This window comes from Mesoplodon bidens (genome assembly GCF_964165515.1).
Source record: "Mesoplodon bidens genome assembly, chromosome: X".
Lineage (NCBI taxonomy): Eukaryota > Metazoa > Chordata > Mammalia > Artiodactyla > Ziphiidae > Mesoplodon > Mesoplodon bidens.
The window spans coordinates 68,381,238-68,405,398 of record NC_138163.1 but is presented as its reverse complement, the minus strand read 5'-3'; the positions used below and the strand labels follow the sequence as shown (position 1 = coordinate 68,405,398).

The 24,161-nt window shown below is 36.4% G+C and overlaps 2 protein-coding genes across 3 annotated transcripts in view; one reads left to right on the top strand and one right to left on the bottom strand.

The window, feature by feature from the left end:
* The window catches only part of DACH2 (dachshund family transcription factor 2), a gene marked incomplete at its 5' end in the record, with an annotated part of 684,702 nt that overhangs the window by 467,987 nt on the left and 192,554 nt on the right, over positions 1-24,161 (top strand). For both annotated transcript variants that reach the window (XM_081223202.1, XM_081223203.1), the window contains one exon: positions 7,725-7,883. In XM_081223202.1, the coding sequence (XP_081079328.1) occupies positions 7,725-7,883 (159 nt within the window). The remainder of the gene's footprint in view (positions 1-7,724; positions 7,884-24,161) is intronic.
* Positions 12,561-15,732, bottom strand: LOC308608352 (coiled-coil domain-containing protein R3HCC1L-like). The gene is given in 2 exon segments (XM_081221321.1): positions 12,561-13,787; positions 13,791-15,732. Coding segments are annotated over 2 exon segments (2,343 nt in total). The 5' UTR covers positions 15,618-15,732; the 3' UTR covers positions 12,561-13,271.

Genomic DNA, 24,161 nt, shown 5'->3' with positions numbered 1-24,161 from the left:
TTGAGGAATTTTGCATCTATGTTTATCATTGATATTGGCTTGCAGCTTTTGTGTGTGTGTGTGTGTGTGTGTGTGTGTGGTGTCCTTGTGTGGTTTTGGTATCATGGTAATGTTAGCCTTGTAAAATGAGTCTGGAAGCATTTACTCCTCTTCAGTTCTTTAAAAGAGTCTGAGAAAGATAGGTATTAAATCTCTGAACATTTAGTAGAATTCATGTAGTCCTGGACTTCTGTTTGTTGAGAGATATTTGATTACTGATTAAACCTCCTTACTAGTAATCAGTCTACTCAGATTTTCTATTTTTTCGTGATTCAGTCTTAGACAATTGTATGTTTCTAGGAATTTATTAATTTATTTATCTTGTCGAATTTGTTGGCATATAATTGTTCATAGTAGTCTATTATGATATTTCAGACTTCTTTGGTGTCAGTTGTAAATTCTTTTTCATTTCTGATTTTATTTGAGTTCTTGTTCTCTCTTTATTAAATAGTGAGTCTAGCTAAAACTGTCATATTTTCTTTTTGCTGTTCTGTTTGGGTGAGTTCCACTGCCCTGTGTTCCAGAGCAATGATTACTTCTTCTGCTTCATCTAGTCTGCTGTGGAACCACTCTAGTGTATCTTTCAGTTTATTTATTGCACTCTTTAGCTCTGTGAGTTGTGTTTTGTGCTTTCTTATATTTACTGTCTCTTTGTTGAAGTTCTCACTGTGTTCGTCCATTCATCTCCTGAGTTTGGTGAGCATCTTTATGATCATTACTTTGAACTCTTTATTAGGTAATTTATTGCCGTTTCATTAGGATTTTTTTCCTGATGTTCTATCTTTTTCTTTTATTTGTAGCATATTCCTCTGTTCCTTCATTTTGCTGTGTTTCTTTCTATGTATTAGGTGAAACAGCTACCTCTCCCACTCTTGAAGGAGTGACGTTGTGTAGAATATGAACCTTAACATTCAACCTTGCTCTAGCTCTTGGTTGTGTTCTGAAATTTTGTGAATGTCTAAGCAGCTTGATTTATCCTTGATAGGTCTTGGTTATTGAGTGTGTGCCAATACCTGTCAGTGTTGCAAAGGGTTAATCTTAGCACCTAGTTTCAGGTTGAGTGGAAGTCAGATTCTCAGGCTGCAGCTTTTAAAATATGCAAATATATACAGTCTTGTGGGACCCAGTTGTAAATCATGCTTGCCCCCTGACTAGGTTATCTGCAGATGTCTCCTGAGTTATAGTTTCAAAATTTGGGGCAGTTGAGTGTATAAGCTCCTTTCTGGGAATTACCAAGCTGTAATGAGGCCAAGGAAAAATGAAAATATGACATTCCCTAGCCTATGTTTCCTGAGAGTCCCTCCATAGCCTCTAGAAGTGTGGCATACCTGAAGCCTGCCTCTCAGGCTGAAACTCAAGGACAAGTAAATAAGCCCTTTTCCCAGGAAAACTGGGGATGTGTGTCAGTTTGCTGTGAATTGTCCTGTAGCCCACCAAGAACTGTCTCTCCAATTGTTTTAGTCATGTGTGGCTCAGCAACACAAGTCCCCCTGGCCAAAAGAGCCAGGCAAGCTAGCAGCATCCCCTGTGTGGACTCTGTATGCCTGCTGGCTTTTACCAAGGCAGGGGAAGAGTGCAGGGCTTGGGCATATCTGCTGACTTCAGCTTTAGTGAGGCAGCAGAAGAGCACAGGGTTAGGGCCCACCTGCTTGCTTTAGCAATGCAGGGGGACGGTGCAGGGCTAGGGTACTCCCGCCTTTTTAAATTAGCAAGTGGGAGAGCACATGGGTGGGGCATGCCTGCTGGCTTTAGTGGGACAGTGGAAGAGTGCTGTGACTATGCATGCCAGTTGGTGCTACCATGGTAGGGGAACAGTGCCAAATTCGTGCTGGCCAGTGTCAGTGCCAGCCAGGTAGAAGTAGAGGGCGAAAATGCCACCCTCCAGTGCCTCTGTCCCTGGACAGAGTCCCACCAGACCCATACCCTTTCACCAGATGCTTTAAGATTAGCAAATAAATATCCTTCACATATAGTTTAGGTGCTATTCAAACTGCTGCTTTTGTGCTGGGTCTCGGGGTGAGTGAGTCTTTGAGTGAGCACTTTAAGAGTAGAATCTCAGTCCCCTACATCTCTTTGGGTTCCTGCATGTAAACTTTGTTGCTCTTCAAAGCCACACATTTTGGAAGCTCATGTCTTCAGTGTAGGTCTCAATGTTTGGGGTGCTGACATTGGGTACAAACCCCTTACTCCTTAGGGAAAGCTCCATAATTTTTAGATCACTCCCAATTTAATGATTTAATTATGACATTTTTGTACTAAAAGCTACATGCTATTTAGAGTCATCAAGCAATGTGCATTCAACTACAACTCTAGCTAAACAAAATAGTCTATGAATGAGAAAACAAGCTTGACTTAGGTCATATGCTACATAGACTTTGCTTCTTATTTGGCTTCTTGCTTTGCACCTTATGTATATAAGATTACTGGAAGCATGATCAATTTAGGCACATATTTCAAATAGTCTGAGTTATATGTTTTGTTCTGGCTACAAAAGGCTAAAATTAAGGATAGCTTGTTATAAATATTTATATTTTTTCATATATAAGACCATACTTTTAGATTTCATAATTAACTTATATTTTCTCATAATAAGTAGCATTTACATTTTTGCTTTCCAATTTATATTAGCAACTCCTACTATATTATTCTTCTTAAACTGCAAAAGACACACTCAACTTTAGTCAGAAGACAGAGATCATTTTTTTAAATATGAAATCCTTGTAGATGACTCACTTAAACCTAGTAGTCTTAAAAGCTCAAGCACACAGAAGTAGTAGTTTATGAACTTATAGAGGATTACTCACCCCTAAGGGGGTATGATGATCACTGATTACTAAATTATCCTGATACCCTTCACTGTGATTTCTGTCAATGTTTTATTAGCTCCTTTCCACTCGTTCTTAACAGCAAAGCACATTAAGAAAGTGAAGACCAGTAGTCAGGTAAAATGAGAGTGTTATGGTTAAGAAAGATGTGTGGTATTGGTGCTTAGAGCCTTACTGGTGGGTTTCTTTTATAGCCATTTGAAATAAATTGAGGGTTTTGGCTTGTAGGCCTATGATAATTTGTTTGAAACATATACTATTTTCCATTACTTTTCATGAACCTGACCACAGTAAACATTCTGTTATTAGGTGTGTCAGAAGAGTGGGGGGTTGGAAGAATACTAGTTAGGCAAAATTTTGGTGAATTAAAATACTGCCTTGGGTCCTACTCATGTTCCTGCTTCTTTTCAAAATTATTATTTTTAAGTAAATGGATATAAAGGTTCTGTCCATCTCTGAAATTCTATGTGTCTATTGCAAAGTCCCCATGATTCAGAACCCTCTTCCTTCTGGCCACTTCTCCCACAAGGAAAAAGCAGAAAAAATAAACAATCCTCTGGGAACCCTAACATTTCACAATGGGTTTTAAAGAAAAAATAAATTGCAACTTAAGAGTTTATAACTAAGACAACAAAAGTTTGTCAAATGCTTTGTCAAATTAATATTTCCTCATAGTTCATTACTTAATTATTCTTATGCTGATTCTAATTAAGAATATGTTTCTACTAGGTGGAAACTTATAAAAATGTACTTCTTTCTAGTTTTCTCATAGGAAAGACTGGGATCATATTAATTAGTTAACTATAGTATTAATGTATAACAGTCCTTATACTGCTTATTTCATAGTTTTAGTTTTTCTAAGCATTGAGCTAAAATAGTGATAAGTAGATGATATGGAAAAGCTGAAATCATTGATTCAATTCTTGAGGATTAGCTGTGTTTTCTACATTTTCTTTCTCTACTTAGGACTGTGTTGTGTTAGGTTTATACTTAATATGAAGTTCCTTGAAGTAAAGATGAAGGCTTTGATAAGCCTTCTCTGTTTGCCATAACTACTGCCTATTTGGTTTCTCAGACATGTCTTGTTGAAATGTTGCCCAGTTTTTCTTCTCTTTACTAGAGGGATTCCCTCTTAAAGCTAGTATTATCTGATTCAATAAAGGGTACATACTCTTGGGTTATGGGCTGAATTGTGTATCTCAAAAATTCATATGTTGAAGGCCCGCAATACCTCAGAATGTGACCATTTGGATATAACATCTTTAAAGGGTGATTAAGTTAAAATAAAGCCCTTAGAGTGGTCTCTAATTCAATCTACTTGGTATCCCTATAAGAAGATGAAATTTGAACACATAAAGAGACATCAGAGATACACACACATAGAAGAAAGACCATGAAAGGGCACAGGGAGAAGATAGCTATCTGCAACCCAAGAAGAGAGGCCTTGGGAGAAGCCAAATCTGTTGACACCTTGATCTTGGACTTCTAGCCTCCAGAACTGTGAGAAAATAATTTTTTGTTGTTTAATCTGCCCACTGCATGGTATCTTAGTCCATTTGGTCTGCTATAACAGAAATTCCATAGATGGGTGGCTTGTAAACAACAGGGAATTTATTTCTCACAGTTCTGGAAGCTGGAAGACCAAGATCAAGATGATAGTTGATTTAGTATCTAGTAAGGACCCACTTCCTGGTTCACAGACAACCATATTTTTGCTGTATCCTCACATGGTATAAGGGGGCTCAGGATGTGCCCTTCACATAGTGGTAGAAGAAGGTTGACTCTAGATTACATTGGTAAAAACAGTTTTTTAGCTTTAAGTGCAGTGGATGTTATTACAGATTGGCACAAGGGCATAGGGTAATGTGAAGTTTTGGGCTACCAAAGCCTCCATACTGAGTCATAAGTCAATTTGTATAAACTTTAAAATGGTAAGTATTTTAGGTCAAAAGACAAAAATGTGTCCAGAGGTTCCTTTGCAAATATCAAGGATGTCCCATACTCCTTTGTCACTCACTTCATATATAGTTGCCTTAAGAATGCAGGATAATTTCATATATTTATACTTGGTGAAGATGGGCACAGCTGGTAACCAGCTTCCTTGTATCATTTTTAACCCAGTAGTTAAAAAGATGAGAATTGTTGGGAAAAGTTCATCTAAAGCTCTCATAAAAGCAGGCACAAAACACCTGGAATCCTTTAATGAAGTTTAAAAATCATTTATATTCAAGTTATTTGGAATATGTAATATATAAAATATTAGACAACATTTAATGTACCATTTTTTATTGAAAATTGACTAAAGGATTTTCAATTTATAAAATAAATATTAACATAATCTCAGCCCTACTACTGTTGCATGCTGTTGCTGCTGTGATGGTGCAATACCATGTTAATATCAATGGTATAATTTAGTGTCTTCTAAATGTATCTTTCTTTGTCAATGTGTTGCTCATCATTTTAAAAATTACAGTTCTGTAATGGTGAGATAATTCATATCTTAGACATAGTGCTAAAATGATGGAGTTTTTCTGTTGTTGCTCAGCAATTGATCTTCCAAAATTTTGCATTTTCTGGTATTAATCATGTTTATGGGCCCAATGTTACTATAAAGAATTCTCAGTGTTGCAATGTGGTTACTTTCATCATTTATTAAGATATTCCCCTCATCCCCCTCCACCATTCTTTTTCATTACAGCATAGCAATGCCATATTGATTTTAATTGGAATTTCAAATTTGTGAATGCTAAATTATGTCAATGCACCAACCATAAAATATCTCCCTGCTCTTAGGCAGTGACTAAACAACAGCAAACATCTGGATGAAAAGAGAGAACAATTGGTGTAATCATAAGGGTGTTGCATGTTTTCAATAAACACACCAAACCTCAACATGATCAAGGGAATGATTTCTGGTCCATTAAGCCAATCTATCAACTCAACCAAATTTCCTATCTTTAAGCTTCCATGCATGTTAACTGAATGGCTTAAAGCAGAAACTGAACAATTAGCTACTTATTTCTTCCCCATTTGATTGGAAAAACTTTGTTTTTATAAGCATGGCCAAGTACCCCTCAAACTTTATATATGCTGATGGAGAATCTAGTGTTTCCTTGTCTGAAACTTGTCTAATTGGAAATTGACCAAGACTCCCACTTTTGGATTAGGAATTGACTTTGGCCACAAGACGACTTGAAAGAGTCCAGCAGAGGGGATTAATTCCCAGAAGTGGGATAAGGGCAGATGAATGGGTAAAAAGGTTAAAAAACAAAACAAAACAAAAGCAAACAAACAACTAAAAGCCTCCCAGAGATTCTAACAGTTTGCTTAAATAAAATTTAAATCTTCAGGGAGAACACCATTTTGCCTTGAAAATATTTCCCTAAAAAGTCTACAACTCTAAAAACTGATTTTGCAAATGTGATACTTGAAGGCAAAAGTATAAACTAAGTAAATACTATATTTTATAAATAAAAAAATGCAACCTCTTTGACCCAGAAATCACACTCTAGGGAATTGATTGAGTCTAAGGAAATATTCAAATGAATGTTGTTATTACAGTAAATTTATAATAGTGACAAATTCGAAACAAATTTATAATCCAATATTTAATAAATTATAGTACATTAACTCAGTAGACTGCTATGTAGCCATTACACTTTGTAAATCTGATACCTGAAGCAACATGGCAGAGATGTTTATAATGTATAAATGAGTATCCATATGAACAAAGCCTAGGAGGGAACCCAAAGATGTGAAAAAAATTACAATGTTGAATGATAGGAATATGAACACCTTGATTTCTTTCTACTTTTTTCTTAAGCCAGTAAGTGCACATATTTTACAGAATGCCCAAGATCCCCAGGCCTAAATCTCTCCACAAAACCTGGTCAATGTTTTGGCAATCAGATGAGATAGAGTCAGCCAGGTGGAGATGCTAATGTCACAATTCCAGCATGGGAATAAGAACAGAAACACTGATCTCTGAATTAATGAAATACATCAAGTGAATAGATGGGGCTGCCCACACAACCATTTTGTTTTCTAAAGCCAGACTGTGTGCTACTGCAGTGATTGGAATTCAACACTTACCCCTCTGTTAAAGTATTCTTCTTAAAAGGATGCCCTGGAAATAATTTTGTGGTTGTTTCCTATATGCTTTTAAGCAATGGTTCTGGCCCACAGTATGCTAAGTGCCAGATGAAATAGCTATGCCACTGTAGATTATTATGATGATATAGTATAGTAGTCTGCATTTATGCATACTTTACTTCACTCTCTAGCATGGATGATCAAAGTAAAGCACAATTTCAAATTGAGAGCTGTGGTTTTATGTTTTATCCAGCTTATTTTGTATAAAAGCCTGCTGTGTATGAAGAGATTAACTTTTAGAGGGCTGGATCTGAGAACAAAATAACTGATCATTTTGTATCTTACCACATATTTCTGCATGTCATCATGCTCTTATGAATGTGTTCATTTAGAGTGAACAGCAACTGCTCTTCATTAAGATATAGCACACGTATGTTAGAGGGTTGGAAGGAGAGGCAGTAGTGTTCAGTTAAAGGCCTTCAACATATAAACACTTTCAAAAGTTATTCATTATGCTTCCAGATTTTTTAGACTACCTGTAAGGCAAGTGAGCCTATATTATTAGTGAAAGCTGTTTAGTCTTCCCAGAGTCAGCTTAAATCCAAGGCTATTGAAAGTTTTTGAAACCATCATAAAAATGAGTCACTTATGTTTAATAATAATTTTCTATATAGTAATATTAATAATTATAACCCTCAAAAGGGAGTTTAAAAATCCTTCCCATGGAAAGTTGTTAACTTGAAATCTGTTTATATGAATGTTTTTCAGGTGGAAGTGACTCTTCCTGGGATAAGGATAAGATGCAGTCTCCTCTTGCTGCTCCTGGACCCCAACATGGAATTGCTCATGCAGCCCTGGCTGGCCAGCCAGGCCTTGGAGGAGCTCCTACACTCAATCCACTGCAGCAGAACCAGCTACTCGCCAATAGTATGTATACTGTCCTCCCAAAATTTGGTGTGTAAGAAAAATACCACCCAAGACACACTGGACAACTTGCAATACCAGGGATGGTTTATTTCTCTTCAATAAGGTTTAACAATTTGAAGCTAGGAAGGTAGATAAAGAGGAATTCACTTGAAAGTGTGAGGTTTTTAGAACAGAGATATATTGAGTGGCCATATAGCAGAGTAGAGGAGGAGGCTATGTAAGAGAGTAGTTAAGAATTGTGGCTATAGTCACATAAACTTGGGCTTGAATTCCACATCTTTTGAATTCTGTATCACTGTCTGGTTCTGGAGAAATCAGATAAATTTTCCAAGTCTCAGTTTCCACAACTACAAAATAGGAATAAAAGTATACCTAGGCATTAAGGTTATTGAGAGGGCTAAAAATAATAAAGGAAAAACTGTTAGCAGTGACTTGCATATAGTAAGTACTTATTACTCAGTAGTCAAGCTACAGCTGAATTATACAAATTCAGGTTTAAATAATGTTTTTAGGAACTTCAAAGACTCAGAAATCTTTCTGTAGGAAAGCAGGCCTTATATATCTTGCTTAGTTAAAATCTTACTTTTCTTACAGACAGGAAATCTGGGAGAAGAATTCCATTATTCCTTTCTCTGAGACTTTCATTCCTCCACTAAGATTAAAACAGAGGAATTCTGAGATATTTTAACATGATGTCCTAAATCTTAATGAAATTCATCAGTTATTAAGCATATAAAGTAAGTTATGGTGTCATCCTTTAAGGAGATTATAATCTAAAGGATAAAATGTCTCATAAAAAATGTAATGTTAAGCAAAGACAAATAAAATGAATGCCAGAAAAGTTGTAAATATTATAAGTCAAAACCAAGTGATTAAGATAGACATGTTATAAGGAAGGGGAACCTAGAGAACTTCTTGTTTCTGGTCTGACATATAAAGAGCTTATAAGTTGTCATTCTTGTCCTCACAACAAGAAAAAAATGGACAGTCTGAAAATCAACAGCTCTTTTAAATCCATCAGAGACTGAGTACACAGGGTACAGTTATCCCCTAAACTAGATAGATTGGCAGATACAGAGAATCACAGATTATAGGGAGAAGAAGCCAGAGCTAGAGCCTGGTAGAAGAATTTAAAGAGTAATTGAGTTATTTCTGAAGATTCAGAGTGTATCTAGCTTGAGAGATAAAAGCTCCTGGGGGCCCACACTAAGGGGGTCCCTACAGTTTCATGAGTTTTACCTCCAGAGCCCCATGAAGTTCTCAGGATGAAGACTTGAGAAAGTTGTCTTCATGCTTCTAGAAGAGGAGAGAAAAAATAACCATTTCAAAATATGTCCAGAATGTTCTCTTCTCCTTAACAGAAGACCATCCTCAAAGGAAACAACTTTACCAGAGCTTAAACTATTTGGTTTCACCACAGCCTGACTTGGTGGAAGGGATACAGTAAACTCCAGTACCCTGTAGCCATTGATGTGAGGGAATAGAGATACAAAACTCCATCCCCTTTAGTTTTTCATGTGGGGAAAGAGAAATACTCATCTCTAGTCCCCTCTAGCCTTCCTGTCTCATCAAAGAGGGCAAAAAGGCAGAAAATAACTTGTGAAAGTCACAGCTCAAGGGCACAATCTCACTAGGAGGCTGAGACTTGATCATAAGATTATAGACCATTTCTTCTCTCTACACATTAAGGCTCTGCCTAATAACAGGGGGTTACAACTGAAAGAACAGAAAACCTCAGAAAGACTCTAGGAAAAAACAAAGACAACAGGGAAGATAGGAAAATACAGCTGCTAATATGACAGCTACAGCAAACAGTAAACAGTCTAACTCCTTGCCAATAAACATAAAACTTCCCAATAAAGGTCTGTTTATGTCACTTCCCTTTACCCAACACACAATTTCTGGCTTTAAACAAAAAAAATTGCAAGGCATGTAAAAGACAAAAAACAGTATGAAGAGAAAAAACAAGTGACAGTACCAGAATTACATATAGCAGATATTTTAGAATTATCAGACTAGGAATTTTAAATAACTATGTTTAATATAATAAGAGAATGGGAAAAGTGGAAAACAAAAGTATTCATGGAAATTTTAAGCAGAGAAAGGGAAAATCTAAGCATCAAAAGGAAATACTGAAAATAAAAAATACTCCAATAAAATGAAGAATGCCTAAGATGGGTTCATCAGTAGACTGGCCAGGGTCAAGGCAAGGATTAGGAAACTTGGAGATATGTCAATAGAAACTTCCCAAACTGAAAAAAAACAAAGCAAAAGTGAATGAAAAAACAAACAAACAAAAACAAACAAACAAACAAACAAAACCAGAACAGCATATCCAAGTACTGTGTGGCAATTACAAAAGGTGTAGCACACATGTAATGGAAATACTAGAAGGACAAGATTGAAGGAAAGAAAGAGAAGAAGTATTTGAAGTAAGAATGGCTGAGAAATTTCCCAAATTAATGAGAGACTCCAAACTACAGATCCATAAAGCTTACAAAACACTAAGAAAGATACATATTAACAAATCTACTGCTATGTATATTATAATCAAAATGGAAAATCAAAAAGAAAAAATCTTGAAGGAAGACAGAGGGGGAAAAAAAAACTCTTTACATATACAGGAACAAAGAGAAGAATTACTTTAGACTTACTTTCAGAAACCAGGCATTAAAGAATAGAGTGATGTGAAATTGTTGGTGATGAAAGAAAAAATTCCACCAACCTAGAATTTTGTATCCAGTGAAATTTTCCTTTAAAATAAGGAAATAAAGACTTCCTCAGATGAGCAAAAGTTAAAGGAATTTGTTACCATACCACCAGATCTGCCCTGTAAAAAATGTTAAAAGAAAGCCTTCAGAGAGAAGGAAAATGGTATAGGTCAGAAAGTAGGATCTACAAAAAGAAAGGAAGAGAGTTAGAGAAGGAATAAATTAAGGTAAATTATATGTGTGTGTGTGTGTGTGTGTGTGTGTGTGTGTATATATATATATATATATATACTTAATCGAACGATTAAACTGTTCCAAATAACAATAACAATGATATATTGGGTAATTACACTTTATGGATAAGTGAATAAGTGATATAAATGACAGTGATTTTATAAAGGACAGGAGGGAGGAATTGGAAATACTCTGCTATAAGGTAACTTCACTACCCATGAAATGGCTTAGTGTTATTTGAAAGAAGATTTAAATAAGTTGTAAAATGTATATTACAAACTCCAGGGAAATCGCTTAAGTTTTTTTTAAAATAAGTATAATTAACATGATAAAAGAGGAGAGAAAAATGAATCATATTAAATGGTCAGTTAACACCAGAGATGGCAACAAAAGAGTGGAAGACAAGATTTAAAAAAAAGAAAAAGACAAGGACATGAATAGAAAACAGTAACAAATATGATAGCTACCTATCCAAACTATCATAATCACTTTAAATATGATTGGTCTAAATACACCAATTAAAGACATAGACTGGCCCATGAATATTAGTGACCTGGGATATTGATGATTTTGCTTGTACTTAAAATATTTCTTGTATAATCAGGTATGAAGTAAAAAAAAAAAGGAAAAGAAAAAGCAACAACAGCAAAAAGAAAAAATAATGGAGACAAAGTAGATAAGAAAACCCAGGAGCCAGACATGCTGAGAACCACCCTCCCACCAGTGGGCTGGCACAATCCCTGGGACTGCCTGAGCAGTGCAGCCAGCCCAGTCAACACCCAGCCCTACACACCAGTGGGCTTGAAGCCATTGCACAATGAAAGGCCTGGCAGCCAAATGGGCTGGGGACTAACCCCACCTACCAGTGTGCCCATAGTAGTTGAACCCATCACAACAGAAGGGCTCATGCAGCCCAGACAGAAGGCACTCCTAGAGCACATAGCTCTGCCGACCAGAAGGTTTATGCTGCTGTGCCCCATAGGACGTCTTCTATAAAAGGCCAATTTTCCAAAATCAGGAAATGTAACCAACCTACTTAATACATAGAAATATACATAGACAATTAGGCAAAGTGAGGAGACAGAGGAATGTGTTCCAAACAAAGGAACAAGACAAAACCACAGAAGAAGAACATAGTGAAGTGGAAATAAGCAATCTACCCAATAAAGAGTTCAATTTAATAATCATAAAGATGCTCAATGAAGTCAGAAGAATAGATGAACACAGTGAGAAGCTTAACAAATAGTTACAAAATATAAGTAAGAAGTAAACAGAAATGAAGAATACAATAACCTAAATAAAAAATGCACTAGAAAGGATCAATAGTAGATTAGATGATACAGAGGAATGCATTGGCAAAATGGAAGACAGAGTAGTGGAAATCACTCAAGCTGAACAGAAATAAAGGAAAATAATTTTAAAAAATGAGAACAGTTTAGAAGACACCTGGGACAATATCAAGCATTCTAACATCAGCATGCTGTGGTGGGGGGCAGGAGGAAAAGAGAGGGCAGATAAATTATTTGAAGAAATAATAGCTGAAAACTTCCCTACCCTGGGAAAGGAAGTGAACATCCAGGTCCAGGAAGCACAGATAGTCCCAGACAAGGTGAAACCAAACAGATCCACACCAAGACAAATTATAATTAAAATGACAAAAAATAAGGAAAACAGTAATATGCAAGCAGCTGGTTACTTTTTTTTTATGTCATAAAATGGGCTTTAATGTCTTTCTCTCACAACGTGATAGTACTGCTTAAACTGGAACTGGCACACAGCTCCCAAGACTGGCTTCCTGTAAGGAATGAAGCGGGCACGCCCCAGGCTGCCATGCGGCTGGAGAAGCCCTAGGCACTCAGCTTAGTACAAGCTGTGGAGTCCAAATACCTACACCTGCTGCAGTTCACCAACTTGGGGGCTCTGGAACTGGCCGTGCAGATTCTGTGAACACCAAGTACACCAGATACCGTTCCATCTCCTTGTACTAACAGCTCCCTCCCCTCTGACCGCCCACCTCACCCACCCCCTGCAATACTGCTGTTCTCAGCTTTGTGAGGTACTAAGGAACACCCTGCCTTTGCGGTGCCTTAATCTCCCATCATCACAGGTTTGAATCATCTGTTTTGCATTTGCTTAAAACATCTTGGAAGTGTGACTTGCCCTGTCCAGAGGACTCTTGGAAGTCACAGCTTCCAAGTTCCTTCCTAACTGATGGCTTCCTTCCACGTCCAACACAGTTAAGGCAGTTCCAAAGAACTGCTTTAGGAGTGAAGACAAACAGGAGTCTATCTTCCTCCTATACCTAGTCAGCCCTTGTCTTGATTGCTTATCTCTTTCTTTCATTAACATGCACATCTGCATGTACACAGAGCTCTGGAAAAATCCTCTGAAGACTGGAAATATTTTCTGAATTCCTGGAATTATCCCTGTCATCAAGTGATGTTCAAACTGCAGACTGGTCTCTGCCTTCCCAGATGTCTTCCCGTTGCTTGGCTTCCAATTGTTTTCTCTCACGGGCTTCTTGCAGTTTCTTAAGATCTGCTTCCCGTTCGGTTTTGCTCTGCTTACTTCGAACCCCAAGGGCACTGATGACTAACCTTCTGGCTAGGGCTGCTGAAGTCTCAGGACACTCCTTTGCTGCCTGGAGAAACTCAGCATAAGCTCTAGCTTTGGCCTTGGCTGCTCTTGTGGCCTGCGACAAGGGCCGGATCTTCACCATGGTATGTTTACTACCCAGAGCATCACGAGCTGTAATCGGACTGGAGAATACTCCTGGGGCGTGTGTATCATCCACCCATTTAATATCAAATCCTTTCTTTTGATAAGTGCAGAAAATCCGTAGGAGATCTTCAGTACGAAATTCTTGGGGGAAGTCATAAATTTCAATGACATGTGGGAATTCACAATCACTGAGGTCAATATCAGGAACTTCATGGTTGTAATAATCAAATATAGGTTCTTAGATGCTTTCTCTATTCTTCATATTCCCTGATAACTCTTGTAGAAGACGTGGGTCCAGGCAGTCACCATCATCATTAAACATAGACTCCCAGCTCTCCTCAGTAGCAGCACTTGCTTCTGTGTGAGACATATCAGTTGCTTTCGATTCCATGGATGTTTCCACAGATACTGATTCTATATCAGGAAAGGTTACCCCAAGTTCTGTAGTCTCTGAGCCATCTTCTTCTTTTGTTTTCAACTCTTCAGCAGTTTTAAGTTCATGCAATGCCTCTGTTATATCACCAGTACAATCTTGATCACTGCCCAAAGCACTGTCTGAAAATACTTTTGTCCCATTTAACATACTGAGTTCAGAGTCCAAAAAAGTGTTACAATTATTACCAGCAATCTTCTTTACAGGTAAGGAGGAAGCACAATCTGACAAGCTCTCTATCAACTTTCCTGTCGACTCTGTGAAACTAGATGAAATACTCTCAGCATAAATATCTGAGCAAGCAGTCAGGTTGCTGAAATGTTCAGTGTCATTCCCCCTTTTAGCTACATGAAGAGGGGATGTATCTGCACTTATTTCTAAATAGTCTGAGAAACTACTTGTGTTGCTACAGGTCTCATGAGCTACTCTAACAGCAACTACACTTATTTGATCAGATATGATATCTGTAATGTCCATCATACATGTCTTATTGGTAATGTCACCTACACTCTTAGACCCATTATTTGTATATGTTTCATGAGCAAGGACAGGTGTATCAGAAGATTCACACTTTACACATAACTCATCAGCAGTGCTGTCACTCTCCTCACATTCTCTAATCGTTGTTGGATCAAAAATGCCATTTGTGCTCTCTAATTTGCTGACTATAGTCATCTGATGAGAGATGTGACCCATAGTCTCAGGAATGGAATCTATACCTTTCTGACCCAAGATGAAATCTGTGCTGTTGGCTGTATCACCAACATTCTCAGCATCCAAGTCTATGCAAGTCTGATCAATGATACCAACTGGACTTCCAGGAACAGAATCAGTGGTGATGTCTCCATTGCTGCGCTTCAGCATTCCACCCGATGTCTGCATGCCTTGTTGTACAATTCCAGAGTCAGAGCTTGGTTTTACTGGTGCAATCATACTCTCAGGTTTCACCACAGAACTAAAATCTCCAGGAAACTGGGAGAGTATCTCTGCAACCCTGGCATCAGTTTCCATTCTGCTTTCCAAATTTCTATCTTCAAATGTTTCCCCATTTAGTTCATGCCTGTTGAAATCACAGAATTCCACATTTTGGAATGGTTTGTTTGGAACCTGAGCCTTACTGATTTCTGAACAAGACTGATATTGAAGCAACCCATCCTGTTCTGTCACATCTCTGGTTTCAACCTCCAAACACTCTACCTTCTTTGGTTTAAAATGTCTTTGTAAAGGTACTATAGGTATAATCCCAGGATTTGGGACTCTTTGCTGATGTCCTTGGGATAATACTTTTTTGGATTCTGTGGTTGCCCTCTTAGTACAAACACTATCTTTATTTCTTTCTTGAAGCCACGCAACTTTATTAAATTTTGTTGAAGATTTCTTTCCTTCCCTATGATTGTGCTCCCTTTTATCAGGATTAATACTTAGTCTTTGAGCCTCACGCTTGTCTCTAATGATCTCCTTTTGAGAGAAAGAATCTTCCTTTTGTTCTTCTTTCACCATGGAGTTAGGTGGACCACAGCTTTTTCCCTCATCACCTGATTTGTGCACTACTATACCCCTTCGAGCTTTGGGTACATAAAGCGCCATGTCAGGCCTCCTGACTCGAACTCTGCATCTCTCTGCTTCTTGCTGCATGGCACCACCTCAATCAAGAGGCTCTCAGAAGTCTCAGTGCACTGGAAAAGCAGGAAGATAACAGTTAACATTCAATACTCCAGAGTCTGATTGTCCATTTTAGGGGTAATCCAGCTTCTTGCTTCTGATCTTTTATGCTTTTTCCTGTCCACATTTTCCTTTCTTTCATATTGGCACCACAAATAAGTGACATTTATTTTTTGAATAATAAAACTCTAGAACATGCAGATAGACTGTGTCTGAGGCAAATGGTACAAAAAGTTCCCTTCTGACAGATAGCAGCCTCACCTGGTCACAGCATGGGCTTCCTTTCTGGTCCCAGCACTTCAGCACCTCTGAGTGAGCTGGTTACTTTGAAAGGAACTTCCATAAAAATATTGGACACTTATCAGCAGAAACTTTTCAGGCCAGAAATGACTGGCATGATGAAAGTGATTAATGGCAAAAACCTACAATGAAGAATAAACAATCTGGTAAGGCTCTCGTTCATATTTGAAGGAGAGATAGTTTTACAGACAAGCAAAAACTGAAGAGTTCAGCACCACTAAAACTGCTTTGCAAGAAATGTTAAAATAACTTCTTTAAGCGGAAAAGACCACAACTAGAAATATAAAAAATATGAAAGGAAATGTCTCATTGGTAAAGACAAACATACAGGAAAGATAGTAGATCAACCACTTAAAAGCTGGTAGTAAGGTTAAAAGATAAAAGTAGTAAAATCATCTATATCCACAATAAGTAGTTAAGTGATATAAAAAACAAAAAAATGTAAAATATGACATCAAAAACATTGCCTGTGAGGGATGGAGAATAAAGTACAGGGTTGTTAGAATCTGTTTGAACTTAAGAGATCATCCACTTAATATATGAACCACATGGTAAACACAAACCAAAAACCTATAATAGATACACACAAAAAAGGAGAAAGTGTTCAAACATAACATTAAAGATAGTCATCAAATCACAAGGGAAGAGAGCTAAAGGTAAGAAAGGAACAAAAGATAACTTCACAAACAATCAGAAAACAAAATGACAGTAAGTACATATCTATCAATAATTACTTTAAATGTAAATGAACTAAATATTCCAACCAAGAGAAACAGGTTTAGTTATATGGACTAAAAAACAAGACTCATACATATGCTGCTTATAAGAGACTCACTTCAGATCTAAAGACAGATACAGACTGAAACTGAGAGGATGGGAAAAGGTACTTCATGCAGATGGAAATGAAGAAAGCTGGGGTAGCAATACTTATATTAGACAACACAGACTTTAAAACAAAGACTGTAGCAAGAGAAAGAAGGGCGTTACATAATTATAAAAGGATCAATCCAACAACTAGATATAACAATTATAAATATATGTGAACTCAACATAAGAGCACCCAAATACATAGCAAATGCTATCAAACATAAAGGGAGAAATTGACAGTAATAAAATAATAGTAAGTGACATTTACACCCCATTTACATCAGTGGATCTATCACTCAGACAAAAATCAATAAGGAAACATTGGCCTTAAATGACACATTAGATCAGATGGAATTAAAAGATACATACATAGAACATGCCATCCAAAAGCTGCAGAATAACATTCTTTTCAAGTGCACATGGAACACTTTCCAGGATAGATCACATGCTGGGCCACAAACAAGTCCCAATAAATTTAGCAAGGTTGAAATCATATCAAGCATCTTTTCCCACCACAACGCTCTGAGACTAGAAATCAGCCATAATGAAATGAACTGCAAAAACACAAAAATGTGGAGGCTACACAATATGCTACTGAACAATCAATGTGTCAGTAAGAAATCAAAGAGGAAATTAAAAATACCTGGAGAAAAATGGAAATGGAAAAAAATAATTCAAAATCTATGGAAAACAAAAGTAATTCTAAGAGGGTTGTTTATAGTGATATAAATCCATTCCTGGAAAGGAGAAAAATCTTAAACAACTTAACCTTACACATAAAGGAACTAGAAAAAAAAAACCCAAAGTTAGTAGAAAGAAAGAAATAATAAAGATCAGAGCAGAAATAAATGATATAGAGACAAAAATAGTAAAGATCAAGGAAACTAAGAGTTGGTTCTGTTAAAAGGTAAACAACATTGTTAAACCTTTAGGCGGACCCATGAAGAAAAAAAGGGAGAAGACCCAACTAAATAAAATCAACAATGAAAAAGGAGAATTTAAACCAAAACCGTAATAATACAAAGGATCCTAAGAGTTTACCTCAAACAGTTACATGCCAATAAAATGGACAACATAGAAGAAATGGAAAAATTTCTAGAAATGTACAATCTCCCAGGATTAACTCTGAAAGAAATAGAAAATATGACCAGACCACTAAGGAAATCAAATTAATAATAGAAAAACTCCCAACAAATAAAAGTCCAGTACCAGATGGCTTCACAGGTGAATTCTACCATACATTTAAAGAAGAGTGAATGCCTATCATTCTCAAACTATTCCAAAATATTGAAAAGGAAGGAATGCTTCCAAACTAATTCCATGAAGCCAGTGTCACACTTATACCAAAATCAGACAAAGACACCACAAAAAATAAAATTAGAGGCCAATATCATTGATGAGCATAGATGCAAAGAATCTCAACAAAATATTAGCAAACTGTAACAGCAATTGTTTAAAAAGATCATATACCATGATCAAGTGGAATTTATTACAGGGATGCAAGGATGGCTCAATATCTGAAACTCAGTCAACATAATACACCACATTAGCAAAACAAAAGATAAAAATCATCTCAATAGATGCAGAAAAAGCTTTTGATAAAATCCAACATCCATTTATGATTAAAAACTCTTAATAATATTGGTATAGAGGGAAGATACCTCAACATAGTAAAGGCCATATATTACAGACCTACATCCAACAGAGTGCACAATGGTGAAAATCTCATAACACTTCATCTAAGGTCAGGAACAAGACAAGGATACCCACTCTCGCCACTTTTATTCAAGATCATTCTAGCCACAGCAATCAGATAAGAAAAAATAAATAAGAGGAACCCAAATTTGAAAGGAAGTAAAAACTGTCACGGTTTGTAAATGTTGTGATACCATATAGAGAACACTCTAAAGATACTACCCAAAACTATTAGAGCTAAAAATCAAATTCAGTAAAGTTGTAGGAAACAAAATTAATATACAGAAATCTATTGCATTTATATACACTAACAATGAACTATCTGAAAGAGAAGTTAAGAAAACAATTTCATTTGCAATTGCATTAAAAATAATGAAATACCTAGGAATAAGCCAAATCAAGAAGTTAAAAGATTTGTACTCAGAAAACTGTAAGACATTGATGAAAGAAATGGAAGATGACACAAACAAATACAAGGAAATGCTATGCTCATGGATTGGAAAAATTAATATTGTTAAAATGACCATACTACCCAAGGCAATCTACAGATTCAATGCAGACTCTATCAAAATACCCATGGCATTTTTCACAGAACTAGAACAAATAATTCTAAAATTTATATGGAAAAACAAAAGACCCCAAAACAATCTTGAGAAAGAAAAACAAAGCTGGAGGTGTCATGCTCCCTGATTCCAAGCTGTACTTCAAAGCTACAGTAATCCAAACAGTATGGCACTGGCATAAGAACAGACACATAAATCAATGAAACAGAATAGGGAGCCCAGATATGATCTGAGACTCACATGGTCAATAAATCTCTGGAAAAGGAAGCAAAGTTTACAATGGGGAAAAGATAGCCTCTTCAGTAAATGGTGTTGGGAAACTGGACAGCTACATGGAAAAGAAGCAAACAGGACTACTTTCTCACACAATATACAAAAATAAACTCAAAACAGATTAAAGACTTAAAAGAAAAACCTGAAACATAAAACTCTTATAACAAAACATAGGCAGTAAGTTCTTTGACATCAATCTTAGCAATATATTTTTGGATATGTGTCCTCAGGCAAGGAAAACAAAAGCAAAAATAATCAATTGTGACTAACTAAACTAAAAAAAAACACTTTTGCACAGTGAAGGAAACTATTAATAAAAGAAAAGTCTGCCTACTGAATAGGAGAAGACATTTATAAAAGATATATCTGATAAGGCATTAATATCCAAAACATACAAAGGACTCATACAACTCAACATCAAAAAATCACTTGACTAAAAAATGGTCAGTGGACCTGAATTGACATTTTTCCAAAGAAGACATGCAGGTGGCCAACAGACACATAAAAGTATACTCAACATCACTAATCATCAGGGAAAATCAAAACCAAAATGAGATCTCACCTCATGCCTGTCAAAAAGGCAAGAAGTAACAAATATTGGCAAGGATTTGGAGAAAAGGAACCCTCATGCACTGTTGATGGAATGTAAATTGGTGTATCCACTATGTAAAATGATATGGATATTCCTCAAAAAATTGAAAAGAGAACTACCATAACATCCAGTAGTTCCACTCCTGGGTATTTATCTGAGGAAACCAAAAATACTAATTTGTAAGAAAAAATATGTACTTAACTGTTCATAGCATCATCATTATTATTATTTTTTAATTCTACATGATGTTTTATTATTTATTTTTTTTATAAGATCTGTCCTCAAGGGAAGCTATTTTTTTTTAGTTTCTGCTTTGTAACAAAGTGAATCAGGCATACATATACATCTATTCCCATATCCCTTCCTTCTTGCGTCTCCCTCCCTACCACCCTCCCTATTCCACCACTCCAGGTGTTCACAAAGCACCGAGCTGATCTCCCTGTGCTATGCAGCTGCTTTCCACTATCAATCTACCGTAAGTTTGGTAGTGTATATATGTCCATGCCTCTCTCTCACTTTGTCACAGCTTACCCTTCCCCCTCCCCATATCCTCAAGTCCATTCTCAAGCAGGTCTGTGTCTTTATTCCTGTTTTACCCCTAGGTCCGTCATGACATTTACTTTTTCTTAAATTCCATATATATATATGTGTTAGCATATGGTATTTGTCTTTCTCTTTCTGACTTACTTCACTCTGTATGACAGACTCTAGGTCTATCCACCACATTACAAATAGATCAATTTTGTTTCTTTTTATGGCTGAGTAATATTCCATTGTATATATGTGCCACATCTTCTTTATCCATTCATCTGTTGATGGACACTTAGGTTGTTTCCATCTCTGGGCTATTGTGAATAGAGCTGCAATGAACATTTTGGTACATGTCTCTTTTTGAATTATGGTTTTCTCAGGGTATATGCCTAGCAGTGGGATCGCTGGATCATATGGTAGTTCTAATTATAATTTTTTAAGGAACCTCCATACTGTTCTCCATAGAGGATGTACCAATTAACATTCGCACCAGCAGTGCAAGAGTGTTCCCTTTTCTCCACACCCTCTCCAGCATTTATTGTTTCTAGATTTCTTGATGATGGCCATTCTGACTGGTGTGAAATGATATCTCATTGTAGTTTTGATTTGCATTTCTCTAATGATTAATGATGTTGAGCATTCTTTCATATGTTTGTTGGCAGTCTCTATATCTTCTTTGGAGAAATGTCTATTTAGGTCTTCTGCCCATTTTTGGATTGGGTTGTTTGTTTTTTTGCTATTGAGCTGCATGTGCTGCTTATAAATTTTGGAGATAAATCATTTGTCAGTTGCTTCATTTGTAAATATTTTCTCCCATTCTGAGGGTTGTCGTTTGGTCTTCTTTATGGTTTCCTTTGCTGTGCAAAAGCTTTGAAGTTTCATTAGGTCCCATTTGTTTATTTTTGTTTTTATTTCCATTTCTCTAGGAGGTGGGTCCAACAGGATCTTGCTGTGATTTATGTCATAGACTGTTCTGCCAATATTTTCCTCTAAGAGTTTGATAGTTTCTGGCCTTACATTTAGGTCTTTAATCCATTTTGAGCTTATTTTTGTGTATGGTGTTAGGGAATGATCTAATCTCATACTTTTACATGTCCCTGTCCAGTTTTCCCAACACCACTATTGAAGAGGCTGTCCTTTCTCCACTGTACATTCCTGCCTCCTTTATCAAAGATAAGGTGACCATATGTGCGTGGGTTTACCTCTGGGCTTTCTATCCTCTTCCATTGATCTATCTTTCTGTTTTTGTGCCAGTACCACACTGTCTTGATTACTGTAGCTTTGTAGTATAGTCTGAAGACAAGGTGCCTGATTCCTCCAGCTCCGTTTTTCATTCTCAATATTGCTTTGGCTATTCAGGGTCTTTTGTTTTTCCAAACAAATTTTGAAACTTTTTGTTCTAGTTCTGTGAAAAGTGCCAGTGGTAGTCTGATAGGTATTGCATTGAATATGTAGCTTGCTTTGGGTAGTACAGTCATTTTCACAATATTAATTCTTCTGATTCAGGAACATGGTATATCTCTCCATCTATTTGTATCATCTTTAATTTCTTTCATCAGTGTCTTATAATTTTCCGCATACACGTCTTTTGTCTCCTTAGGTAGGTTTATTCCTAAATATTTTATTCTTTTTGTTGCAATGGTAAATGGGAGTGTTTTCTTGATTTCACTTTCAGATTTTTCATCATTATTGTACAGGAATGCCAGAGATTTCTGTACATTAATTTTGTATCCTGCTACTTTGCAAAATTCATTGATTAGCTCTAGTAGGTTTCTGGTAGCATCTTTAGGATACTCTATGTATAGTATCATGTCATCTGCAAACAGTGACAGCTTTACTTCTTCTTTTCCAATTTGGATTCCTTTTATTTCCTTTTCTTCTCTGATTGCTGTGGCTAAAACTTCCAAAACTATGTTGAATAAGAGTGGTGAGAGTGGGCAGCCTTGTCTTGTTCCTGATCTTAGTGGAAATGGTTTCAGTTTTTCACCATTGAGGACGATGTTGGCTGCAGGTTTGTCATATATGGCCTTTGTTATGTTGAGGAAAGTTCCCTCTATGCCTACTTTCTGCAGGGTTTTTATCATAAATGGGTGTTGAATTTTGTCAAAAACTTTCTCTGCATCTATTGAGATGATCATATGGATTTTCTCCTTCAGTTTGTTAATATGGTGTGTCACATTGATTGGTTTGCATATATTGAAGAATCCTTGCATTCCTGGAATAAACCCCACTTGATCATGGTGTATGATCCTTTTAATGTGCTGTTGGATTCTGTTTGCTAGTATTTTGTTGAGGATATTTGCATTTATGTTCATCAGTGATATTGGCCTGTAGTTTTCTTTCTTTGTGACATCCTTGCCTGGTTTTGGTATCAAGGTGATGGGGGCCTCGTAGAATGAGTTTGCGAGTGTTCCTCCCTCTGCTATATTTTGGAAGAGTTTGAGAAGGATAGATGTTAGTTCTTCTCTAAATGTTTGATAGAATTCGCCTGTGAAGACATCTGGTCCTGGGCCTTTGTTTGTTGGAAGATTTTTAATCACAGTTTCAATTTCCGTGCTTGTGATTGGTCTATTCATATTTTATATTTCATCCTGATTCAGTCTTGGCAGGTTGGGCATTTCTAAGAATTTGTCCATTTCTTCCAGTTCGTCCATTTTATTGGCATAGAGTTTCTTGTAGTAATCTCTCATGATCTTTTGTATTTCTGCAGTGTCAGTTGTTACTTCTCCTTTTTCATTTCTAATTCTATTGATTTGAGTCTTCTCCCTTTTTTTCTTGATGAGTCTGGCTAATGGTTTTTCAATTTTGTTTATCTTCTCAAAGAACCAGCTTTTAGTTTTATTGATCTTTGCTATCATTTCCTTCATTTCTTTTTCATTTATTTCTGATCTGATCTTTATCATTTCTTTCCTTCTGCTAACTTTGGGGGATTTTTGTTCTTCTTTTTCTAATTGCTTTAGGTGCAGGGTCAGGTTGTTTACTCGAGACCTAGCAGCATTATTTATAGTAGCCAAGATAATGGAAACCACCTAAATGTCTACAACTGATGAATGGTTAAAGAAGAGGTGGAATATTTCTCAACAATAATAATAAAGAATGAAATCTTGCCATTTGCAACAACCTGGATGGACCTGGAGGGTATTATGCTTTGAGAAATGTCAGACAGAGAAAGACAAACACTGTATGTTTTCGCTTATATGTGGAATTTAAAAAAACAATCAAATTAACAAATATTGCAAAACATATGCAGACTCACAGATTCAGAGAACAAAATAGTTGTTACCACAAGGGTCACTTGTGGGCGGAAGGTCAAAATAGGTGGCAGGGATTAAGAGGTACAAACTACAGGTTATAAAACAAATAAATCTTAGGGATATAATGACCAACACAGGGAATAGTGTCAATATTTTATAATAAATTTATATGGTGCATAATCTGTAAAATTATCAAATCACCAAGTGTACACCTGAAGCTAATATAACGTTGTAAGTCAATCATATTTCAATTAAAGAAAAGAAATAGTCCAATTAAAAATGGGTCAACGACCTGAACAGACACCTCATCAAATAAGATATACAGATGACAAATAATCATATGAAAATATACTCAATATAATATGCTATTAGGGTGTTTCAGATTAAAACAAAATAAGATACCCCTGCACACGTATTGGAATGGCTAAAATCCAAAACTTCA